General features: G+C 43.1%; 1 protein-coding gene across 3 annotated transcripts in view; it reads right to left on the bottom strand.

Annotated features, from left to right (window-relative positions):
• Positions 1-1,131: 1,131 nt before the first annotated feature.
• Positions 1,132-24,545, bottom strand: part of AFF4 (ALF transcription elongation factor 4) — a 101,387-nt gene continuing 77,973 nt past the window's right edge. For 2 of the 3 annotated variants that reach the window (XM_056574939.1, XM_056574940.1), the window contains 12 exons: positions 23,370-23,532; positions 20,739-21,653; positions 16,610-16,692; positions 13,906-14,131; positions 13,059-13,147; positions 12,126-12,189; positions 8,517-8,653; positions 8,036-8,107; positions 7,630-7,723; positions 5,913-5,956; positions 4,691-4,911; positions 1,133-4,604 (listed from right to left, as the gene is read on the bottom strand). In XM_056574939.1, the coding sequence (XP_056430914.1) occupies positions 4,477-4,604; positions 4,691-4,911; positions 5,913-5,956; positions 7,630-7,723; positions 8,036-8,107; positions 8,517-8,653; positions 12,126-12,189; positions 13,059-13,147; positions 13,906-14,131; positions 16,610-16,692; positions 20,739-21,653; positions 23,370-23,532 (2,236 nt within the window). In that variant the 3' untranslated portion in view covers positions 1,133-4,476. Of the gene's footprint in view, positions 4,605-4,690; positions 4,912-5,912; positions 5,957-7,629; positions 7,724-8,035; positions 8,108-8,516; positions 8,654-12,125; positions 12,190-13,058; positions 13,148-13,905; positions 14,132-16,609; positions 16,693-20,738; positions 21,654-23,369; positions 23,533-24,545 lie in introns of all 3 variants that reach the window. The other variant, XM_056574941.1, reaches the window with a different exon arrangement.

The raw sequence follows: 24,545 nt of genomic DNA, 5'->3' as shown, positions 1-24,545 counted from the left end.
GGCCTTGGAACCATTGTATGTTGAATACATATCTCTATGGGAAACTGCTAATTGGTTCTGGGATGACCATTGTATGTGGAGTGTATGGGGAGTGTTTAACAAACCAGGGTGCCTCCAGCTGTTGCACAACTACAACTCCCAGCATGCATGTACAGCCATTGACTGGCTGGGCATGCTGAGAGTTATAGTTTTGCAACAGCTGGAGGCACACTGATAGGGAAATATTGATGTATGGGGTGTATAGTGTGTATATGTATTGTATGTGATGTGTGACATTGCATACAGTACTGTACAGTTCTTTAAATAACTTCAGGGGGGACAGAATGTCCTCCATTAGGATCCTGCCGACTACAGCTCTATAGGAAAGGAAGGGGAGGGCAGCCAGCAGCTCATTGGATGCCTGCAGCAAGAAGCTCCAGGCTATTGGCTATGGCTGCACTGGGGGGGGGGGGGGGGGGGGGGGGCTTACACAGAGCTCACAGTGGAAGCCTGCGTGAGTTAGCAGGACAGCATGTGAGTAACAGGAGGCAGAACGGGGCACACGGGGACATTAAACAACTGTCAGTTGCTGAAGTTGTCAGCGCTGTCAGATAGCTGTTTGTACGATGGACCCGACACACAGCAGCATCATATGTCGAGGCTGCCTTCAACATACGATGGGCTCTGAGAGGCCATCATATGTTGAAATGATCATATGTCGGGGGGTCACTGTAATGATGAGCGAAAATAACAGACTATGGTAAACAGTGGCCAGTGGTGTAGTGTCTGAGGGGCGGAAAAGCAGACCTTTTTTCTACTCTAACACCACACTTTCTAGGTCTTAAGAGAGTACTCCGGCACGCACTTTTTTCCTTTTATCCTGTCCGGGCTGCAAAATAAAACACACACTTTCTCTTACCTGCCAACGAGCCCCCGGAGCTCCGGTACACTCCGGTACAGGTGTTCGGTCCCCGGGCTGTATTGTTCTTACTTCCTGTTAGCCCGGCACGTCACACGGAGCTTCAGCCTATCACCGGCTGCAGCGATGTCCCGCCTTGGCCTGTGATAGGCTGAAGCTCCGTGTGACGAGCCAGACTAACAGGAAGTAAGAAGAATACAGCCCGGGGACTGAACACCTGTACCGGAGCTCCGGGGGCTCGTTGGCAGGTAAGAGAAAGTGTGTTTTCTTTTATTTTGCAGCCCGGACGGGATAAAAAAGGAAAAAAGTGCGTGCCGGAGTACTCCTTTAAGACCATCACCTGGTAGAGTGTGTTTATGTTTAAATATGCAGGGTGATTATTATAAATAGAGAGCAACATGGCAATATGGGTATAGCCTTTATCAACAATGGTCAGGTTGAGCAGAGTTAAAGTAGAACTATAGCAAACATATTTTTGGATATATAAGGACAACTCAATATTTTGCAGGGTAATTGGTTTCACCCATACATTTGAGCCTTTCATTATGACAGCTGTGTCATGTGATCCCAAATATGACACCAGTCTCTCTCCCCCCCCCCCCGCTGTGGAGCATCTCCTGTGACCTACACAATTACATCATCAACCTAGTTCCTCCCTGCAGCTTTCAGACACTCCCCTTCCCTACAAAGCTTCCCCCTTGTGCGTCTGTAAGGCCCATTATACATGCAGTAGTGCTGAAGAAATAACTTCTGCCCTATAGAAGGACAAGTGAAACAATAATATACTGAATTGATCCCTACAATGATTAACTGCAGAGATATAAAGCTCCACTGATTCTAAACTGCCTGTCTCTTCTATGTGCAGTTTCGCTAGTGTGTCCTATAAGATGCAGCTTCACACTGATCTCCCCTGCTGCCTGCTTGTGATCAGCAGCTTTCTTTGTCAGTACTAACATGCATGATCTCATAATACAATGGATTCAACCCACAACCTTCACAAGAAGGAACCTTTTTACATAATATTTTTCAGTTTCCATTGGACACATTCATCTCAAGAGCATAAACACCCTTGTGGCGTATCTGTCTAAAGGACACATAGCGTTCTAATATAAATCATGTGTCCAAAATGTTTTATTAATCTTCAATGCTTTGCGTTTTTACTATACAGACTAAATTCTGTCACCTAAACTGACCCCTTTAATGAAGGCCCATAAGCACATTCTAATCACAGGTGACGTCTGGGAGATAGGCGCATCAGATCAGCATAGCTCCAGAACTTCTGGCCCCACCTCCACAGATAACTGACTTCTGCAGTTTTTTGCTTATTTTTGGCCACCACAAAATAAAAGTATGTTAGGACATAACGCAGTGAGGTGAATATACTCATGAGCCTAAATAACAGGGGTCAGTTTAGGCGACCGATGCGCTTTAACACTGTTGTAGGAAAATTTCTATGTAATTAAATCTGTTAAAGTGACACAGTAACAGCTATGCGTTCACTGCTTGGGTGCAATATTAAAAACAGTAACAGAATCTGGCAATGTCATGAATAAAAGCAGAATTAATCTGTAAAAAATCTGGCATCTATCATTGTCAATCCTTGAGGTTAAAAAATGATCCTATGGTCAGAAGATGACCACTGCCAACAATTGCTAGTTTATTCTTTTCCGTTTTTGCTTATGACCACTCTGAAAGGTTGAGACTTTAGAATTAACCAATTTTCTAGAACCAATGTGCCATATACTAAATGCGAAAGTGATCAAGAATGGGAGCATGTCATATTTCGATCTCACTGTACCAGCAGCACCCAGCCTAAGATGGCTGACAAAGTCCAGGAGCTTTCACTCACCAAAACAGTGCCATAATGAGAAACAACAAAAGCAGAACTACTAAGGAGGAAACTTAATGTAGAAGTCTTACTTTTATACACAACATTTTCTCAATTAATAGCTTCTTTAAAAGCAACCTACATAAAACAGGTTATGACACATTTATTCAATAAATAAAAAGGATTGCTGAATGTTATGTTAAAGCTAAATGATCTATATGTATATATTAAGCACTCTCTGAGAGATCCATATGTTTAATTTTCACATAAAATGTAAAGTATTAGGTGCAGAACCCAGCACTGTCGCCGACGCTCACTGGGGGATACTTGACAAGCCTAGCATAAGTTTCCCTTCTGAAAAGCAGAACACTGTACACAATGAGAATTATGCATCCGAGTCAAAGTGTAGAACATCCTTAATCCAATATAAAAATTTTGACATTAGAAAGTGGCAAATTAGAAAATACCATAAAATACCTTGGCACCAGGGCTAATAAATTCTGTAGGTACATTTTATCAAGAAGGACTTGCAGACCTCCAGGTTAAAATCTTTAAGAATCCCATTTCATGGGCTAAAAACAGAGAAGCCTTGCTTCACATTACATAAGGAGTTTCCCTGCCATCAGCTGAAAACCAGCTACACTTCTGTATATCTCAACATTTTAATATCCTACAATCCGTGAGGAGCAATACTGGGAAATACAACTGATTCAATACTATAGGCCTGTCACAGTTCATGTTATTCCATTATGTAAAACAAATCATACCCTGTTTTCCCAATCGGAAGATTGTATTTCATACAAGCTATGTATCCTACTGATTGTAAAATAGTGTTTTCTCATGTGGTCTAGAGCTTCTCTGAACAGTCCCTCTTCACTCAGTCAATAATACTTTTATACTTTCATATATTTATATAGATATATATATATAGTCTCTACAATTTCTCTTGCTTATATGAGCTCTTATATTTCATGTGCGTGCTCCGTTATGGTTTTTCTGTGATAAACATGATCCTGTCACAGCTGCTGTATGGCATGTATGAAAAGTACCTATCGCTACACTAAAATGCACTGCTGCTTCTTCTCTAACAAGGTAGACAGTACAAAGTAACAAAGCCCACGAACCATTAAAAAACAAGAAATGCATAAGTTGTGTCATATAAAGTTCTTGGAAGGCTAATTTGATAGGTGATATATTAAAAACTGCACAACCCCCTTTCACTGCTGAAAGACAGGATTTAAAATGTCAAACCTGTGACACGCCACAGCCATCAGAAAATGAAGATGTGCGGTCTGTTGAACATACTACTGACAACAGGTGGGAGCACAATAACCCCCTTACACTGATGAAGGTTTGACCATGGACAAGGAAAAGGGCACTGCCTCCTTGTAGTTTTTACATTTGCAATAAGCTTTATAAAATAAATAGTTTTAAAAAGTTATCGTGCATGATATCAGGAATATTGATTCCTCTGTAGAATGATGGAAAAAAATATAACATTCATAATGCTATGAAAAATAGTTTAAATAAGTTCGTTCTTCTTAAATAAAAAGTGAAGCTTCCGCATGTCTCAACAAGATGACCAGGAAAGTGTTAAATGGATATGGCTGAAACAAAGTTGTGCAGAGCTGTTTGTCCTCAGCGCCAGCCACACAGTATGTTATGGCATCTTCCTTCTAAGCAGGACACAGTGTTGTGGAAAAATTAAGAGGCAGCAAGAAAAAGATTTCCGATCCCAATACTCCGGTCTTTAATGTTTCAAACCAGCATCCAAGCGCAACCAATGCAGGCCTTGACGGGTATAGCGTACCAGTTCTGTCATGGTGCTCGAGTTAAAGATCAAGGGGCCCATTACTTTATCCAGTTCTGTAAAAAAATCTGAGGAAAAAAACAAAACAAGGTTTCTCAAACATGGTAATACCAGAGTAAGTCGGCAGTCATCTATGGGTTCAGTAAGAACGTACCACTTTGCTCTTTACAGAGCTGTTCAGCTTGGTCCCAAATTTCAGTGGCATAAAGAAAATTGGATGTGACCTGGACGTAGCTGGCAGCCATTTGATGAATCCTCTGCGGAATAGTCACTGATGTTGTGCCACCCGATGAACTCGACACACTGGAGGTATAGTTGTTGGAACTACCAGGGGACAGCTTTGGAGACACTGGAGAAGGCATGCTAACAGACTTACTGTTTAAAGAGAGAAAGATACAAATCATTAGAAAGATAATATTACTAATGGTATGTGCACATGTAAAAGATTATATTCAGTGTATTCTTAGCTAATACAGTGACCCCACGACCGACAATGGCCCCGACATACTATCATTTCAACATACGATTGTCTCTCAGAGGCAGCATCAACATACGATGCTTTTCTATGTCGGGGTCATCGCATAAACGGCTATCCGGCAGTGCAGACTGCTTCAGCTGCCGCCGGATAGCAGTTTACGGTGCCCCGTGTGGTCCGCTGACTATCACTTACCTGTCCTCGGGGCTCCGGCGCGTCCTCTTCGGGATCCTCTGCATCGTCACGCCGCTCTGCACGTCGTTCAGTCATCCAATAGAAGCGGCGTGCGTAGCGACGTGATAGCGGCGATGTGAAAGGGAGGATGCCGGGGAAGCAGAGGCCTGGCCGGAGGGTCGGGGACACCATGGGGACGCAGCGACAGCGATGGAAGGCGACATCCAGGGCAGCGGTGATGGACCAGAGGGGCGGGGACACGAGAGTATAACCTCCAATACCAGTGGTCTACAACCTGCGGACCTTCAGATGTTGCAAAACTACAACTCCCAGCATGCCCGGACAGCCGTTGGCTGTCCGGGCATGCTGGGTGTTGTAGTTTTGCAACATCTGGAGGTCCACAGGTTGTAGACCACTGTCCTATACTTTACATTGCACGGATCCCTCAACATACGATGGTTCATTTGGAACGGATTACCATAGTATGTTGAGGGATCACTGTATATTTTACAGTACTATAGTGTAAAATATTTTACCCAGAAATCAGTAAAACAAAATCTTGACTGTTAGGTGATTATTAAAAATATAGTTCTAAAGCATAGATGATAAAGCCATTGTGCTTATTTTATGCTATATAAAAAAAAATATATATAAAAATGATAACCATATAAATAAAAAATAGGTCACTAACTCTATATAGTCTGGAATTTAAGTGAACGTTTCTTACCTTCCCAAACCTGGTGATGGAGCTTGCGAATTATTGTAAGAATTCTGGAAGGATAAGAATGGATTTAGTTTACAGTTTGCATAATTCCCATCACTGACCATGTTCTCAAAGAAGTCACATTACTTTCCTCACTTCTTGGATTATAATGGATAGGTAACGCACAGTTATCTGATCAATTATTCTAAAGTAGCTGAAGATTTCAATACAAACTAAATGACTGAACACGGCATCAAATCTGCAGCTTCAAATCCTGTGCATCAAATGTGGCAGGATACTGTATGTGAATCCACCCTTAAAAGACTATTCATTCTATTAAACAGGTTGTCCCACAAGTAAATATATATTGCACAGATTATGACAATTTTAAAATAATCTATTAAAGGGTTATTACATTTGGCATAGTGATACTCTGTTAGGCTGGGTTCACACTACGTTTTTCAACTACGGTTCCCGCATACGTTTTCTGTCAAAAACCGTATGGGGAAAAAACGGATGGAACAGTGTGGGAAAAAGTAAACCGTATGCGTTTTTAAACAGTATACTGTTTTTAAAAGTGCATACAGTTCCGTCCGTTTTTATAGAAAAAAAAACCATACGTTTTTGAAAATGTTGTCCATTTTTAATGGGAGGGGTCTTGGATGGGGACTTTAGGATTCAAATGTGCATGTGCAAAGTAAAAACGTATACGTTTTTCCTGTATGGAAATGTATACATGTGTGTCTCCCATTGACGTCCATGTTAAAAAAAAGGTATGCGGTTGCAGTACGGTTTTTAAACCGGAGACAAAATTGTGGTCAACCACGGTTTTGACTCCGGTTTAAAAACCGTACTGCAACCGCATAAGTTTTTTATTTTTTTTTTAACATGGACGTCAATGGGAAACGCACATGTATACGGTTCCATACAGGAAAAACGTATAGGTTTTTACTTTGCACATGCGCATTTGAATCCTAAAGTCCCCATCCAAGACCCCTCCCATTTAAAATGGACAACATTTTCAAAAACGTATGGTTTTTTTTTCTATAAAAACGGACGGAACTGTATGCACTTTTAAAAACAGTATACTGTTTAAAAACGCATACGGTTTACTTTTTCCCCATACTGTTCCATCCGTTTTTTCCCCATAAGGTTTTTGATAGAAAACGTATGCGGGAACCATAGTTGAAAAACGTAGTGTGAACCCAGCCTTACTGAATTATTTATTATTCCAAATGCTTCTATGCTGCTTGGCAGGGAACAACCAGAGTGTGTTCAGCAGCACAAGAATATACAGCAAACCTGAGAAGACTGCTTGTGAGGACTGGTGGTGATGTGTAGCTCAGGAGGTGAAGTACATATTGGAGAGATGGAAGGAGTTTTAGGAGTTGTAGGCAGTAAATAGAGATGGTCACTTGGTATTTTCCACTGACACAGATAAGTAGTAGTACACAGAGAAAGCAAAGCCACATTTTTATGGGTGGAAACTGTGCAAGTAGTTAAAAACTGTGGTAAGTAGCCTTCTGAGACTTATTTACACAAATCCGAATCCTGGGTAACTCCATTAATACAAAGAATGAGACATCGCATTAACTTTACAGTAGGAAAGTAGTCGTTGAACAGGATACAATGTTTGAAGTAAATAGGACTAGTTACAGCTGCTTACCTGTACAGGGCATTAAAGCTTTTAATACACAAAGCAAGTTACATAAATTAATCTGCAGAAGATTGTCTGACTTACTTTTAGGTGCTCTGTTAATGTTTTTGAATACTTCAGTGCACTCTCTTTCTTCAGTTTAAACAATCTCAAGTACAGGAGGGACTGACATCGGAGACTAGGAACAAAGAACACAAATATATACTGTCAAATGCTAATTGATTCTAACATACGTATACATGCAGTATATACCGGATCAAAAAGAAAACCAGTAGATGCACAAATCTCTAACACACACTTGATTCTGGGACTTAAGAAGCTGGTGTGAGGAGAAGTGTGAGGAGAAGTGTGAGGAGAAGAGTGAGGAGAAGAGTGAGGAGAAGAGTGAGGAGAAGGAAAGAGGGGGAAAGCACAGGCTTATATTTATATATAGAAAAAAATAATCCTCAAGGGCATGAAATATAACCTTCAAGATTTTATCTGTACGTACCAAAGAACACCCAGTCTTTTATCAGCTGCTGTAGCATCTGGTGCTGATGAACTTTTAAGTTTCATAGTATACCTAAGAAGCAAAACCAGATAAAATTTTTTATAGCTCTATATAATATATATTATATATATATATATTTATATTATATATATATTTATATTATATATATATATATATATATATATATATATATATATTATGTATATTATGTGTATGTGTGTGTGTGTGTATATAGACAAGATGTAAATTAAATATGTCATACACAGAACATCTCTCACTTTTATATTCTCAGATTGTTAAAATAAAACAAACACTATCTATATACCTGATACACAACAGATTGCCAACCCAACATTAAAAAGTTAGGTTTAGCTATTGTGTATAGGCAATGAAGGAATTAACAAAAGCGCAAAACATTAACCCTACATTAAAATCCAGGTTCCAAGACCTGAAAACAAATTTAACCAACACTAACACTTACTTAATAAGCTCCACCGTCTCCGAGTACATGGGAAAGGGGGATTTTGACTCTTGAACGCTTTTCTCTAATGCATTTCCACACTCAATGAAGGAAACCACAGCATCAAGGTAGTATACTGCCTTTTCAAATCTGTCAGACTACAGAAAGAGATAATATGTTAGGACACAGTGCGCTATTGAATTAGTTATTGAGTCTATGCACACACAGTGGGGGGGGGGGGGAAGTATTTAGTCAGCCGCCAATTGTGGAAGTTCTCCCACTTAAAAAGATGAGAGGCCTGTAATTTTCATCATAGGTATACCTCAACTATGAGAGACATAATGAGAAAAAAATCCATAAAATCACATAGTCTGGTTTTTAAAGAATTAATTTGCCAATTAAGGTGGAAAATAGGTATTTGGTCAATAATAGAGATGAACAAACTTACAGTAAATTCAATTTGTCACGAACTTCTCGGCTCGGCAGTTGATGACTTTTCCTGCATTAATTAGTTCAGCATTCAGGTGCTCCCGTGGGCTGGAAAAGGTGGATACAGTCCTAGGAGACTCTTTCCTAGGACTGTATCCACCTTTTCCAGACCACCAGAGCACCTGAAAGCTGAACTCATTTATGCAGGAAAAGTCAGCAACCGCCGAGATGAGAAGTTCGTGACAAATCAAATTTACTGTAAGTTCGCTCATCTCTAGTCAATAACAAAAGTTCATCTCAATACTTTGTTATTTACCCTTTGTTGGCAATGACAGAGGTCAAATGTTTTCTGTAAGTCTCCACACAGGGTTTTCACACAATGTTGCTGGTATTTTGGCCCATTCCTCCATGCTGATATCTTCTAGAGCAGTGATGTTTTGGGGCTGTCGCTGGGCAACTTGGACTTTCAACTTCCTACAAAGCCCCAAAGCATGATGTTTCTACCCCCTGCTTCACAGTAGTAGGTATGGTGTTCTTTAGATGCAACTCAGCATTCTTTCTCCTCCAAACACAATGAGTTGAGTTTTTGCCAAAAAGTTCTACTTTAGTTTCATCTGACCATATGACATTCTTCCAATCCTCTTCTGGATCATCTAAATGCTCTCTAGCAAACTTCATACAGGCTCAAACATGTACTGGCTTAAGCAGGGGGACACGACAGGTACTGCATGATTTGAGTCCCTGGCGGCATAGTGTGTTTCTGATGGTAGCCTTTGTTACTTTAGCCCGAGCTCTCTACAGGTCATTCACTAGGTCCCCCTGCTCACTGTTCTTGTGATCATTTTGACACCACAGCTGAGATCTTGCGTGGAGCCCCAGATCAAGGGAGTTTATCAGTGTTCTTGTATGTCTTCCACTTTCTAATAATTGCTCCCACAACTGATTTCTTCACACCAAGCTGCTTGCCTATTGCAGATTCAGTCTTCCCAGCCTGGTGCAGGTCTACAATTTTGTTTCTGGTGTCCTTCAACAGCTCTTTGGTCTTGGCCATAGAGCAGTTTTAGTGTGACTGTTTGAGGTTGTGGACAGGTGTCTTTTATACTGATAAGTTCAAACAGGGGCCATTAATACAGGTAACAAGTGGAGGACAGAGGAGACTTTTAAAGAAGAAGTTACAGGTCTGTGAGAGCCAGAAATCTTGCTTGTTTGTAGGTGACCAAACACTTATTTTCCACCACAATTCGCAAATTCTTTGAAAATCAGACAGTGATTTTATGGATTTTTTTCTCATTATGTCTCTCATAGTTGTGGTATACCTATGATGAACATTACAGACCTCTTATCTTTTTAAGTGGGAGAACTTGCACAATTGGTGGCTGACTAAATACTTTTTTGCCCCACTGTATCAGTTGGATAACCAGAAACTTACTACACTCAAGTCAACTAAATACCTGTCTAATCCTTACTGCCTCTCGTGCCACCACTCAGCTCCAAGCTGCCAGCTCTGTTTATATGACTGCAACAATTATGTGCCATATACCTACATTACCAATGTAGCCAATCACTGATCCTTAAATTGTACCTGCCATTTACAAAAACTTTTTATATAATGTAAAAAAATAACATATTTGTAATCTACATGGGTTAAAAAATTTGTATATTTTGAGTGAAAATGCTGTCTTGTCCCTGCAGCTATGGTCTGTGTGCAGAGACCAAATACAGGCAGTGTGGGTGGACAAGCAGGGCTCTGGGCACCGAGGACAAGCAGGGCTCTGGGCACCGAGGACAAGCAGGGCTCTGGGCACCGAGGACAAGCAGGGCTCTGGGCACCGAGGACAAGCAGGGCTCTGGGCACCGAGGACAAGCAGGGCTCTGGGCACCGAGGACAAGCAGGGCTCTGGGCACCGAGGACAAGCAGGGCTCTGGGCACCGAGGACAAGCAGGGCTCTGGGCACCGAGGACAAGCAGGGCTCTGGGCACCGAGGACAAGCAGGGCTCTGGGCACCGAGGACAAGCAGGGCTCTGGGCACCGAGGACAAGCAGGGCTCTGGGCACCGAGGACAAGCAGGGCTCTGGGCACCGAGGACAAGCAGGGCTCTGGGCACCGAGGACAAGCAGGGCTCTGGGCACCGAGGACAAGCAGGGCTCTGGGCACCGAGGACAAGCAGGGCTCTGGGCACCGAGGACAAGCAGGGCTCTGGGCACCGAGGACAAGCAGGGCTCTGGGCACCGAGGACAAGCAGGGCTCTGGGCACCGAGGACAAGCAGGGCTCTGGGCACCGAGGACAAGCAGGGCTCTGGGCACCGAGGACAAGCAGGGCTCTGGGCACCGAGGACAAGCAGGGCTCTGGGCACCGAGGACAAGCAGGGCTCTGGGCACCGAGGACAAGCAGGGCTCTGGGCACCGAGGACAAGCAGGGCTCTGGGCACCGAGGACAAGCAGGGCTCTGGGCACCGAGGACAAGCAGGGCTCTGGGCACCGAGGACAAGCAGGGCTCTGGGCACCGAGGACAAGCAGGGCTCTGGGCACCGAGGACAAGCAGGGCTCTGGGCACCGAGGACAAGCAGGGCTCTGGGCACCGAGGACAAGCAGGGCTCCGTGACACGCTCCCGACTCAGACAGCAGGACGATTTACAAGCCAGGAGCCTGCACAGAGCCCTGCTTGTTCTCCCACACTTCCTGTACTTTGTCTCCTCACAGAGACACAGGCAATTGCTGCTGGGACATTTAAATAAAAATGTACACAATTTTTAACCAATGTATATTACATATATACTTATAATGGTATTATCTACATTATATAATAAGTTTTTGTGAACAACAGGTACACTTAAATGGTCAAGTATTGCTGAGATGGTTGGCAGCACAGCATCACTGCAGCCATGTAAACAAAGGCAGCAAGACGATTGGGACGACTGGACTAGAACAGATGAGTATAGAGGTTCTAGTGTTTTTTTTATCACAATCCCAAGCAGTAAAAAAATGTTTAAATAATTCAGACTACCCCTTTATGCTACTCACATATTCTCTAAACATATAAACCTACTGTTGAAGCAAGAGGTTACATAAACATAAAGTCAGTATGAATTCGCTTTTACACCTATGGGCACTTTGCATAATACTTCCTTCTACCCTCTGCAGACCGGTATTACGGTAGTTTTATATTTCTGCACCTTACACATAGCCACACCAATATTTACCAAAGCGTCTGCATTGTGCTTGAGTTTCTTTGCTTCTTGCAAATAATGGTCAGCCGAATGATTCCTAGCAGGAAGAAAACAAAAACAAAGTACAGTTTTATTTAAAAAGTTATCCAACAACGACAACAAAAAAATCAAATTAAATAATGAAATCTTTAAAAAAAATGAATTAAATTAAAGTAAAATAAGTAAGTAACTAGAATATGCCATAATTTGACAGATAGTGGTCGAATTGTTGGCACTGCAACACATTGCCAAATGTGTATAATCGTTTTGTAACTTTTACCCAGCAAACAAATCCATCTTGTAAGGATAACTACAAACTACATGTGAGAACATTTGGAATCTAGTTCTCAGAATGCAGTCTTCGAAAATGCGTAAGACTACCTGCAACTGCCTTCATTAGAAAATGTTCAGTATTTCATACTGAAAAATCCAGTCAAAAAACTGCCCCCCCCCCCCCCCCCAGCCTGCTAGGACACATACTAGTCCTGGTTTGTCCATGCATCATCACCTATGTCATGGACACACTTCCTTGATTGACAGCTGTGAACGCAGGGCTCACACCTGGAGGAAAATTCCTACCACTGTCAGCTTGTGTCCCGCTACTGTCAGTGAGGACAAGCTGGGAGTTGAGGTTTTGGGAATGCTAGGGGAGATGTGAGCAGACAGCACACTGAGGGAGGGGGCGGAGACCTGCACAGTGAGGCCACGCCTCCTCCTTTTGAGAGGAATTCAGACTAGTGAGCTAAATTAAAAGTGTAATAAAAAAAGGCGCTAGACACAAAAATTTGATGTACATGGTCAGGATTAGGTACTGAGTGATATATAAAAAATTTAAAAGTTTTTTGTTGGATCTGACAGGTAGGCTTTAACTATATTTACAATGCTTTCAGTGTAATAAGAAAAAAAATAAAAACATGCTAAAATTACCTGTCCTCAAACGTCAGCTTTGCTCTTCGAGATTTGTTATCAATTGGTGGTATAAAGGCAACAGTAGCAGAATTACTTGAAGCTTTCTCCTAGAAAGTAAATATTTTGGAGAACTATTAGTGAAGACATGCCAACTGCCCATGGATATATTAAACCATAACCCCTAGAGGATGCAGGACGTACCTGTACGTCCTGGCTGCCAGGTACTTTGTGCACCAAGACGTACATGTGCGTTCTGAGTCCCATTTTAATGACAAGTTGAGCTCAGGACCCGCTGCTAATAGCAGATATCAGCGACCACACTAATGCCCGCCATTAACCCTTCAGAAGCTATGATCAATACTGATCATGGCATCTGAAGTATAAAAGGGTTTTTGAGGAACTTTTAAAATTGTAATAATCCTGTATAATAAAGTAAAAAATTGCTGATTTTTGGCCACATTGCATCCCAGAAGAAAAAGGTATTTAAAAGGTGAGAAAATAGTCACATATATGCAATAAAAAAAACTACAGATCACAGCGCAAAAACTGAGCCTTCATATAGCCCCATTTACAAAAAAAAAAAAAAAAAAGTAATTTGGGTCAAAATAAGGCAAATTTTAAGCATACTTAGGTTAATATTTATACTGCTTTTAAGAAAAAGTATTTTTTAATAAAAATGCAGGTAAACATAGGTATCGTTTTAAACGTATTGACCAACATAAAATAACATTACCATTCACGCATAATAGGTGTAAATGTGACTACTGGTAAAATATACTACTGTAATTAAACCCTTACAGTAACTACAGCCAAATAAGGATAATCAGATAACAAGACGACTAACAGGACCATTTTTCTTCTTTACCTTGGGTTCCTTTGTAGTGTTAGAGGACTTCCCTTCAGTCTTACGTTGCTTGGCAGAAGAGTTACTTTTGGTGCTGGTATCTTTAGCGCTGCCACTGCTTCCCGATTTTAGGGAGGATGACTGACTAACTGTTCTTTTCCTCTCCGTTTTTGAATCTTTCTGTAGTGCAGGTGGAGCAGGGGAGGGAAGGGGATCTTTTTCTTTCACTGGATTCTGTTTAGTTGATCTGGGGGGAAAAACAGCACATTAAGAAGAACTGAGTGAGGTTAACATACTGAAATGTTGCAAATACTATAGTTTAGTTCTGAGAATTGTGAGAATGATGTACGTTTTGTGTACAAATTTTCTAAGTGTCTAAATATGAGTAGATGTCCAGTATACTTGCATCTTTTTTGGCCATCTGTGATGTCCCAGTACGGGATATAGTCCCGTACAGTATCTAGGGCCCTGTCAGGTTGAGTCCCTCTGTGTCCTAGGGGCCCTCCTGCAGTGTCTCCCCCATAGTGATATATATATTATGTATAGTGTTATGTATAAAGGACCTTTGAGTTACTCACATGATAAATGTGTTCACATGATGCGTTTGTTACCCAGAGAGCACCAGCTAACCTGCAGCTTGACCTATGGGCTTCTAGCTCAGCCACCCTCTAAAAGAGGGGCAGCCATTACAATATCTCTCTTCTACCACACTTCCTACTGAGCCACAGTAAAGACCAGACATCTCAGAGCCAGTGCCCAGCACATCTGGAGGCCGCAAGCCTACCTACAGCCACATGCTACTAAGTCCAGTCTTCTATGTCTGCTGTCACTACCAACTCAAGTCTATTATAGTCAGTGTGGCTGTCCTAAAGTCTATCAAAGTCACTAAAAGTCCCAGCAAGCTGCGAGGTACTTCTATGTTACTGGCCACCTTTCTGGGATCCTGGCCTAGCTGTAAAGACTATTCCCATCTTCCATTCATTTTACCTTTGAAAATTGCCCTTCAGAACAGCGTCCACTAGGGGTCCCCATATCCTCTACTATGCCACTCTCCGGCCATCACCAACTAAAAACCAACTGTGGAAATGCTCCTGCACAGTTGGAATACAGGAAGTGGGGTGGGCTTAGCACTGTGCTAGGAGTCAGCTGGTCTGCCAATCACTTGGCAGAGCACAGTACAGTGAGAGCAAGCAGAGCTGCTGGACATGCAGGCTCTGCTTCCTCTGACACAGAAGGGAGAGCATACTGAGTGGCAGACTGACTGTCAGCAGTGTCTGACATCTTCCTCGCTGACAACCGTGCAGCCTCTCTTCATAACTGTTGTAATACATGCTGTAAGAGGAGTGGAGAGAGAAAACTTGATGTGATGTAATGTAGCTGTGTGGGCGAGGGCGCCGTGGCCTGGGCGAGGGCGCTGTGGCCTGGGCGAGGGCGCCGTGGCAGAGCCGTGTGCGTATTCACCGATTGGCTGCTGCTAAGAGACAGAAGGTTTACAGCAGTGAGGGCAAGCGTCATCACTGCCTGGAAACCCGCCAGAGTTTAGGAGAACAACAGATGCCTGCTGAGGAGAAAGGGGCTGCTTATAGACACAGGGAAGTAGAAAGAGAGAAAAGGCTGGATGTGATTAGAGACCATTACCTGAGGAAGACTGCTCAGTGATGACTGCTACGCTTGGAAAGGGTTTTTAGAGCTGACAGAAATAACTTTTATAATTAAGTAGTTTTTGTTTTTCAATATATTGCCCAGCTCTGTGCAGCACAGTTTCCATGATACCAGGGCTTGCTGTGGGTTGGATTATCAATGTAAAGGTCTAAGTTTCTTCTCATTTCTCTCCTCTCAAGCATTGCCTCTCTTTACTAGTGCATGCATGCCCCTCTTCTACAAGGTGTAAGGCAGTGTTTTCCAACCAGTGTGCCTCCAGCTGTTGCAAAACTACAACTCACAGCATGCCCGGACAGCCATTGGCTGTCAGGGCATGCTTGGAGTTGTAGTTTTGCAACAGCGGGAGGTACACTGGTTGGAAAACCCTACACAGCACTGCTGTTCTATAGTGCCAGAGAGCTGCTGCCCAACCTATGAAACACAATCTTACCTGAGACAGGAAAGGAGGGAGGGAGGGCGCCAGGGAGCAGTAGAGATAAGAAACACATGATGTACATCCTGTACTATGTTGAATGAGAGATAACCATGTGTTCAGTGAACCAGATATGGAGTTTATGGGCATGTGACTGTTAAAAATCTTCTGTAAGCCTGTCTTGCATACAGACAGTACATTAGCAAGGTACTCTTCAAGCATGTAAACCATATATACATTTTTAAAGAGTTGGAAAAATCCGTTTAACATACAATGATTTTTTTTTATATAATTAATAGCAGTTTGACAATGTGAAAATATTCATTTCAATATTGATTTGTCATGATGGAATAAGTTTACTATTGAAAATGTGCCCGAATCCTGGTGCAATGTGCGCCTAAAAGTAAGAAATAGGATGCACAGCATGTTCACGTGTTTTTAGCCAAATCTGTTAAAAAGATGAGGCTTTTGCAAAAAGTTGTGGCACAAGATTCGGCAGCCCATATACAGAGAGTTGCTCTTCAAAAGCTGCAACATATGCTGTGGATTCAGTGCAGCAAACTGTATTATTCTCAAAATCATTGGAAGCAGTATAAAGAGGGGGCCATATCAACATATCGCAAAAATCGTGATGCACAATAGTTAACTCACTCTCTGCTGGATGTCTTGTGGCTTGATGACTTCTCCTCTAGTTTCTGTTTCTTGCTCTCATTACCTCTGACCTCTTCATCATTCTGAGAGGAGAAAAAAAAAAAGTTAATAGCTTTGAATTTCCATTATTAAACCTGAATAATAGTACAATAAAGTAGACCTATTTAGCGGATCAAGACAACAGCTGATCACAGGAGGCTTGGCTTCTTATCTTTCCTGACAAGCCAGCCATCAGATGGTGCGTGCCGTCCACCTATACATGCCGCAGTTAAACGAGTCACCCGCTGTTAGGCTGGGTCCACACTACGTTTTGTCCCATACGGGAGCGCATACGGCAGGAGGGAGCTAAAAGCTCGCGCTCCCGTATGTGACCGTATGCGTTCCCGTATGCCATTCACTTCAATGAGCTGACCGGAGTGAAACGTTCGGTCCGGTCGGCTCATTTTTGCGCCGTATGCGCTTTTAAACCGGACCTAAAACTGTGGTCAACCACGGTTTTAGGTCCGGTTGTAAAAGCGCATACGGCGCAAAAATGAGCCGACCGGACCGAACGTTTCACTCCGGTCGGCTCATTGAAGTGAATGGCATACGGGAACGCATACGGTCACATACGGGAGCGCGAGCTTTTAGCTCCCTCCTGCCGTATGCGCTCCCGTATGGGACAAAACGTAGTGTGGACCCAGCCTTACATGACCTCAGTAGTCTGCAGATAGATGGGGAAGAAGCCAAGCCCCCTGTGATCAGCTGTTGTGCCAGGGGTTGTGCCAGAAAGTTAGATTTGTAAATTACTTCTATTTTAAAATCTAAATCCTTTCAGTACTGATCAGCTGCTGTATACTACAGAGGAAGTTTTTTTTTCTTGTTTAATTTCTTTTCTGTCTGACCACAGTGCTCTCTGCTGACACCTCTGTCCATGCCAGGAACTATCCAGGGCAGGAACAATCCCCCATAGCAAACCTCTTCTGCTCTGGACAGTTCCTGACACGGACTGAGGTGTCAGCAGAGTGCACTGTGGTCAGACAGAAAATAACTTCCTCTGTATTATACAGCAGCTGGTAAGTACTGAAGGATTAAGATTTTTTTAATAGAAGTAATTTACCGTATATACTCGAGTATAAGCCGAGTTTTTCAGCACGATTTTTCGTGCTGAAAACACCCCCCTCGGCTTATACTGGAGTGAACTCCCCCACCCGCAGTGGTCTTCAACCTGCGGACCTCCAGAGGTTCCAAAACTACAACTCCCAGCAAGCCCGGGCAGCCATCAGCTGTCCGGGCTTGCTGGGAGTTGTAGTTTTGAAACCTCCGGAGGTCCGCAGGTTGAAGACCACCGCGGCCTTCGACATCATCCAGCCCCCTCTTACCCCCCTTTAGTTCTGTACAGTACTCACCTCCGCTCGGCGCTGGTCCGGTCCTGCAGAGCTGTCCGGTGAGGAGGTGGTCCGGTGGGATAGTGGTTCCGGGCTGCCATCTTCACCGGGGAGGCCTCTTCTAAGCGCTTCGTGCCCGGCCCTAGAATAGTCACGTTGCCTTGACAACGACGCAGAGGTACGTTCATTGCCAACGTACTTCTGAGTCATTGTCAAGGCAACGCCTCTATTCCGGGCCGGAAGCGCGGAGAAGAGGCGCCCCTGGTGAAGATAGCAGCCCGGAACCACTATCCCACCGGACCACCTCTTCACCGGACAGCCCTGCAGGACCGGACCAGCGCCGAGCGGAGGTGAGTACTGTACAGAACTAAAGGGGGGTGAGAGGGGGCTGGATGATGTTGAAGGCCGCAGTGGTCTTCAACCTGCGGACCTCCGGAGGTTTCAAAACTACAACTCCCAGCAAGCCCGGACAGCCGATGGCTGCCCGGGCTTGCTGGGAGTTGTAGTTTTGAAACCTCTGGAGGTCCGCAGGTTGAAGACCACTGAGGCCGGATGATGAGAAGAGGATGATGAAGGGGGGGTGTGGGATGATGACAAGGGGATGATGAAGGGGGGTGTGTGGGATGATTACAAGGGGATGATGACAAGGGGATGATGGAGGGGGGTGGGGATGATGACAAGGGGATGATGAAGGCGGGATGTGTGGGATGATGACAAGGGGATGATGACAGGTGATGATGATGATGAGGGTCTGGATGATGACAGGCGGTGATGATGATGAGGATGTTAATGACGTGTCTGGATGATGACAGGGGGGGGGATGATGTATTTCCCACCCTAGGCTTATACTCGAGTCAATAACTTTTCCTGGGATTTTGGGTTGAAATTAGGGGTCTCGGCTTATACTCGGGTCGGCTTATACGGTACAGTATATACGGTACAAGTCTGTTTACCTTTCTGGCACCAATTGATAAATATATATATATATGAACCAGATACAGGCGCAGCACTCCAACAAAAAAAGTGATTTAATATCTCATGTCAGCATTACAACGTTTCAGCTCCTCCTGGAGCCTTTTTCAAGCATATGCTTGAAAAAGGCTCCAGGAGGAGCTGAAACGTTGTAATGCTGACATGAGATATTAAATCACTGTTTTGTTGGAGTGCTGCGTCTGTATCTGGTTCTTATCTTGGATGGACTCTGATCAAGTCCTTTGGGACGCTGGCACCAATTTTTTGGTTGGACTGGATAAGTAGTGCTGCTTTATTTTGGGAATATATATATATATATATATATATATATATATATATATATATATAATCCAGTCCATTTTTATTTTTTATTTTAAAAATGTATTTACTACTTACAAAACTAACATAAAAGGATTAATAGTTACCTGACCGAAAATTTTCAAAGGTTCCTTGCTATGTTCACCTAGCTCCAGTGACGACATGTTGATACAACAACATGTGACCGCTGCAGCCAATGACATCAAGACCTCACTTCTGCGACCAGTGGACATATACCAGGTTAACACTTCATAGCTGAAGTCAGACTAACAGAATGGTGGAATAGCACACAGGTACCAGTAAGAGGAGTATTACTGCTTTTGTCATTTTATATAATTTGTAAAGCCATTTGTTTCTTGGGAGCTGATGATAAACAGTATGTAAGCATTAGGGATCGACCGATATCGATTTTTTAGGGCCGATACTGATAATCAGTCACCTTTCAGGCAGATAGCCGATAACTTATACCGATATTCCGGTATAAGTTAAGTTATCGGCTATTTCAACAACCCCCCCCGGCGGGCAGAAGCCGTTGCAGATCAATGATTTAAAGCGGGCGCTTTAAATCAATGAACTGCAGCGGCTTTTGCCGGGCCAGAGATCGCCACCAGCTTCTCTCCCCCTGCCTGTCTTGGGGTCCTGAGTAACCACCACAGTTGCCCCATCGCCTCTCTCCATACACTTTTAGAATGTCAGACATGTCAAGAGTTTTTATCGATTGGTGTTTCAGTGTTGAGACCCCCAGCGATCAGGAGGAGTGAAGAGCGCAATAACGCACTTTAGTCTCTGGGTCTCAGCGATCTGTGACATGTCAAAAGTTTTTTGTTCTACAACAGGCACACTTTAAAAGGGATGACGTATTGTACAAGACAAGTGCTCATACTTGCTATGAAGCAATTCTGCTTGTAATCAGATTGCCCCAAAGACATGTTTTTTCCACTGTACATAAAAAATGTTATACAGAGAAGTATGACAAGATTTCACTATTACTGCAAACAGGGATTCTTTACTGTAAAAGCAATGAGACTAGGGAAAACTTCCACAGGACATTGTGATAGTTCATTCACTGAACACTGTCAAGATGGCATTGGTCCGTTTATTTTAAGTAATAATATTACAAGTTAACCCAATGATTTATTTTGACTGCGGTGTATAAAACTTATCCCCGACACGCCCTCTCCATGTATCTCTAATGACGACACACGCATTAGCCGGCAGGGGTGGGTGGGGTGGTAATGGTCCTCAACACAGATCAATATATACAAAAAAGAAACCATCACAAAAAATTTGTGGCAATCTTCATGAAGAGCCATATTTCGATGGCTCATCGTCACATACTTACCTCTGAAAGCCTTTAAAATTAGGACCAAAAAATAAATACAACATGATGCTGAAACCAGACAAACAATCTACAGTCAACTATCAACATAGAACTAAGTTGTAATATAAAATGAAAAAAACCAAGGACTAACCTTGTGTTTTCTTTTTCCTTTGCTGGAAGGCTTTTCTGTCTGTTTCGGAGTTTCTTTTGGATGTTTTTCTGGTGCAATTTTTTCAACCTTCGGTGGTTCAGTCTCTTTAAAAGGCCTCCCTGGTATCCGTGATAACAGGCTCAAGTCAATTTTAACAATAAGTGGGTATCTGTCCTCAGGCTCACTTAAGGGGGAAAGAAGCTCTTTCTCTTCCATAGGAGAGAACAATCGTTGCCGAAAAATTGTATCATCCTCCTCAACGGAGGGTTTAGCTGGAGGAGTCCTATTGCTCTCAGAATACTTGGGGGTTTGGGATGAAGGTGGAAGGCTTTCAATTTCATCAGAGTCAGAAGATGAGGTATCAGTGTCAATGAACTCCTTGGATTTTTGGGAGGGTTTATTTGAGCTTTTGTTGTACTTTTTCCTTTCTGCTGCAGGCCGAGGCGATGACTTTGTTTCTTTTTTTATACTGGGTTTTCTGGACCCTTTTGTGGCTGCTTTATGGCGATTTGCAGGCAGGTTGGTGGTCGTTTCTGCTGTTGTTACACTTTCAATTTTTAACTCTCGTCTTGGAGCCTCTACAGTTGTCTTTTCAATTTTTTTGGGTTGTTTTTTACCAACATTTCTCCTCTGCGATGTACTTTCACTCTGAGCTGGAGACTTCTGCCTCCCACGACTACTCTCTGATCCTTTTTGGGCGCCCTTGGAGTCTCTTATTGGGGTAGAGTTATTAGATTCCTTGGGCCCACTAGGTTCTGTGTAATTTGTTCCGGATACCTGCTCTTGTACATCCTTTTTGTATCCTTGTGATGACGGAATATTACTCTCAACTGAAGATGCAGGAGATACTTTATGCGGATTGACTTTATTCAGCCAATTGTCCAGTTGCCATTTATTTGATGGTGGAGGCTCAGGCTTTCAAGAAAAGAAACAGAAGTGTATCAGTAAAAGACTTCTAACTGTGGCTTTGAGGTCAGCAATAAAGAAAAGCAAGAGCACTAAAGTTCTCATCACTATGACATTTTGTAACATTAAAAAACAGAACAAATCTACAACCCAGAAACAGGGTCCCTTGTGGCATTGACACATTATGTAAATCCCTATTTAGCCCTAAATCCATGCAAAGGATTCCCTAGAAAATGCAAATCTTTTTGAGACTACTCGGCAAACAAGCCCACATTTGAATACATTACAGTAAATAAGCGTGAAAAAGATGACAAAGTGACGTACATACAATCAGTTTGTAGTCTAATGGATCACAGAGTCATTATGTTACTGTTTAAGAAATTGAGCAGCCAACTGGGGGCTATTAAAGTGACCAGTCAATTGCCAAGGTGGAGTTTTCTGCCCAAGCAGTATTTCTTACAAGCGGTGCTAGAAACAGAATAGTAACAGGCTACATGACACTGATGTCTGTTTTTAGCTGGAGGAAACTTGCAGGGAAGATCTATGTATAATTTAGGGCAGGGGAAAGACCAGATTGAATTAAAGGGGTTCTCCGGTGCTTAAACATCTTATCCCCTATCCAAAGGATAGGGGATAAGATGCCCGATTGCGGGAGTCCCGCCGCTGGGGACCCCCGGGATCATGCACGTGGCACCCCGTTTGTAATCAGTCCCCGGAGCGTGTTGGCTCCGGGACAGATTACCGGCGGGTGGCGTGTGACGTCACGCCTGCGCCGGCATGCGACATCACGCTCCACCCTGTATTGCAAGCCTACGGGAGGCGCCGTGACAGCTATAACGCCCCCTCCCGTAGGCTTGCATTGAGGGGCGGAGCGTGACGTCACACGCCGCCCGCCCTGTAATCGCCGGTAATCAGTCCCGGAGCAAACACGCTCCGGGGACTGATTACAAACGGGGTACCGCGTGCATGATCTCGGGAGTCCCCAGCGGCGGGACTCCGGCCATCAGGCATCTTATCCCCTATCCTTTGGATAGGGGATAAGATGTTTAAGCACCGGAGAACCCCTTTAACAGAAGGTTCCTCACTGAAACCATTTAGGGAAGACTACTGTTGTCAGATTCCTCTTTAAACTAAAAACGAAATCTTTGTGACTTCAGGCACATGGAGCCTGAATAAACAAACCCCACTGCAGAATTTCATAGGGAATGATGAGTGTAATAACAAGGAAGTGTATATACTTAAAAAATGGGTGAGGCTGAACAGCTGCCCTTCTCCCTGGCTGGCTCCCTAGTCCCCCTGCCATTTACCTGGCTGCGGGTCCAGCATGCTGCATTGTGAACAGCAGTTTCACACATGGGTTTCTATGTAACCATTAGATATTCAGAAAATAAAGAAAAACTACTTCACACACAAACCCATGTGTGAACCGGCTCGTCACCATGCAGCACACCAGGACTATGTGAATAGCAGGGAAACAGAGCCACATGGCGGATGTTTAGTCATATCCTGCTAAAGCCCCTTATTGAATATTTTATGCTTAAATGTTCCTATAGAATTGTTTGAGCAACCCTAGTTACGACAAGTATAGTTTTTCTAGCTTATTTTACATATTGAATAACTCTAAAACCTATAGAATTCTGTAAGGAACAATTTCTCTAAAGTGAGCAGTCTTTACAATTATTTTCTCTTTACAGCTGTACAACAGTACATAGATTTGATTGTTACCTCAGGAGAGGCACTGCGGGAGGGTTCATTAGCTTCACTATCACTGGAGCTGCTTTCACTTTCTGAATCGGATCCGGAGCTGCTCTCTGATCCACTGTGACTGCTCGAATCGTCCCTGGAATTCTCTGCTCCTTCGCTGTTAGGCTGTGATGGCTCAGAGTTACTAAAGAGGGGAAAAAAATTTATGTACTCTGCATTTGCTCATGTTCTTTTCATTAGAGAAAACAGGAGTGTGCCTTTTTTGGATGAAATTGGCTTTGTATTCCTATTCTCGGATACCCCTATAATTGTAAATCAGCTAAGTTAGGCAATCAGCAGAAGCCAGTTAAAGTGCCAGAATAGTTACCAAAAGAAATAGACATTGAACAGCATTGAGCAACAGGCACTTTGCACTATATTATTGTAATACACAGAAGCTGTAAAAGAAAAAATACCCAAAACAATACTTACCTACCCCCTTGTTCCTAGAGCTCTCGTTCCGAGTGCTTCAAGTCCCCCACTGCTTCTCTCTTCTGACAAGAGGTCGGAGCAGGACCAGCACAGTCAATCACTGGATGATATGAGACACTTCCGCGACCAGTGAATGGCCAAGCAGGCAGGTCCTACTCTGACCTCTCGTTTGTAAAGCAAGCAGAGGAGTCCAACAGTGTGGGGCCAGAAAGAGCTACACCAGGGGTAGGAAAGTATCATTTGTTTTGCACCAACCATACAATGAATTTTAGAACAATGGAATACCACTTAATCTATAATAGTTCTATAATTGGGGCCAACATCACATTCAATCTTTATTAGCAAGAAAAAAAAAATGGTGGCTTTTGTCGATTTATAATGGGGTCTCTCTCAAATCACCAAAGTGTAAAAGATACAGCGATTAAAACTGCTAAGGAAGCCACTGAAGCAGATGCAAGCAGAGCCTTAACACATTCACATGAAGCATTTTAGTAATATCGTTGACAAAAAGACACAGCAGACAGACAGTTAAGCAAGGAATGCAAGAAGATTTCAGCACTGACCACAGCAGAATCATGTACGGTGTTATCAGCTTTAGACTTGCTCTCCCCGAAAACTAGTACAAGTTATGTCTACAAGACTCTGCTTCTTATGTAAATAGATATCTATATGTAAACTGTAAAATGTTACATAATGGTGAACAAATCTGATAAACAACCATAGGTA

The sequence above is a fragment of the Hyla sarda genome, chromosome 4, assembly GCF_029499605.1.
Source record: "Hyla sarda isolate aHylSar1 chromosome 4, aHylSar1.hap1, whole genome shotgun sequence".
NCBI classification, from domain to species: Eukaryota; Metazoa; Chordata; class Amphibia; order Anura; family Hylidae; genus Hyla; species Hyla sarda.
The sequence above is the reverse complement of the archived record's forward strand: the minus strand, read 5'-3'. Positions and strand labels throughout refer to the sequence as shown.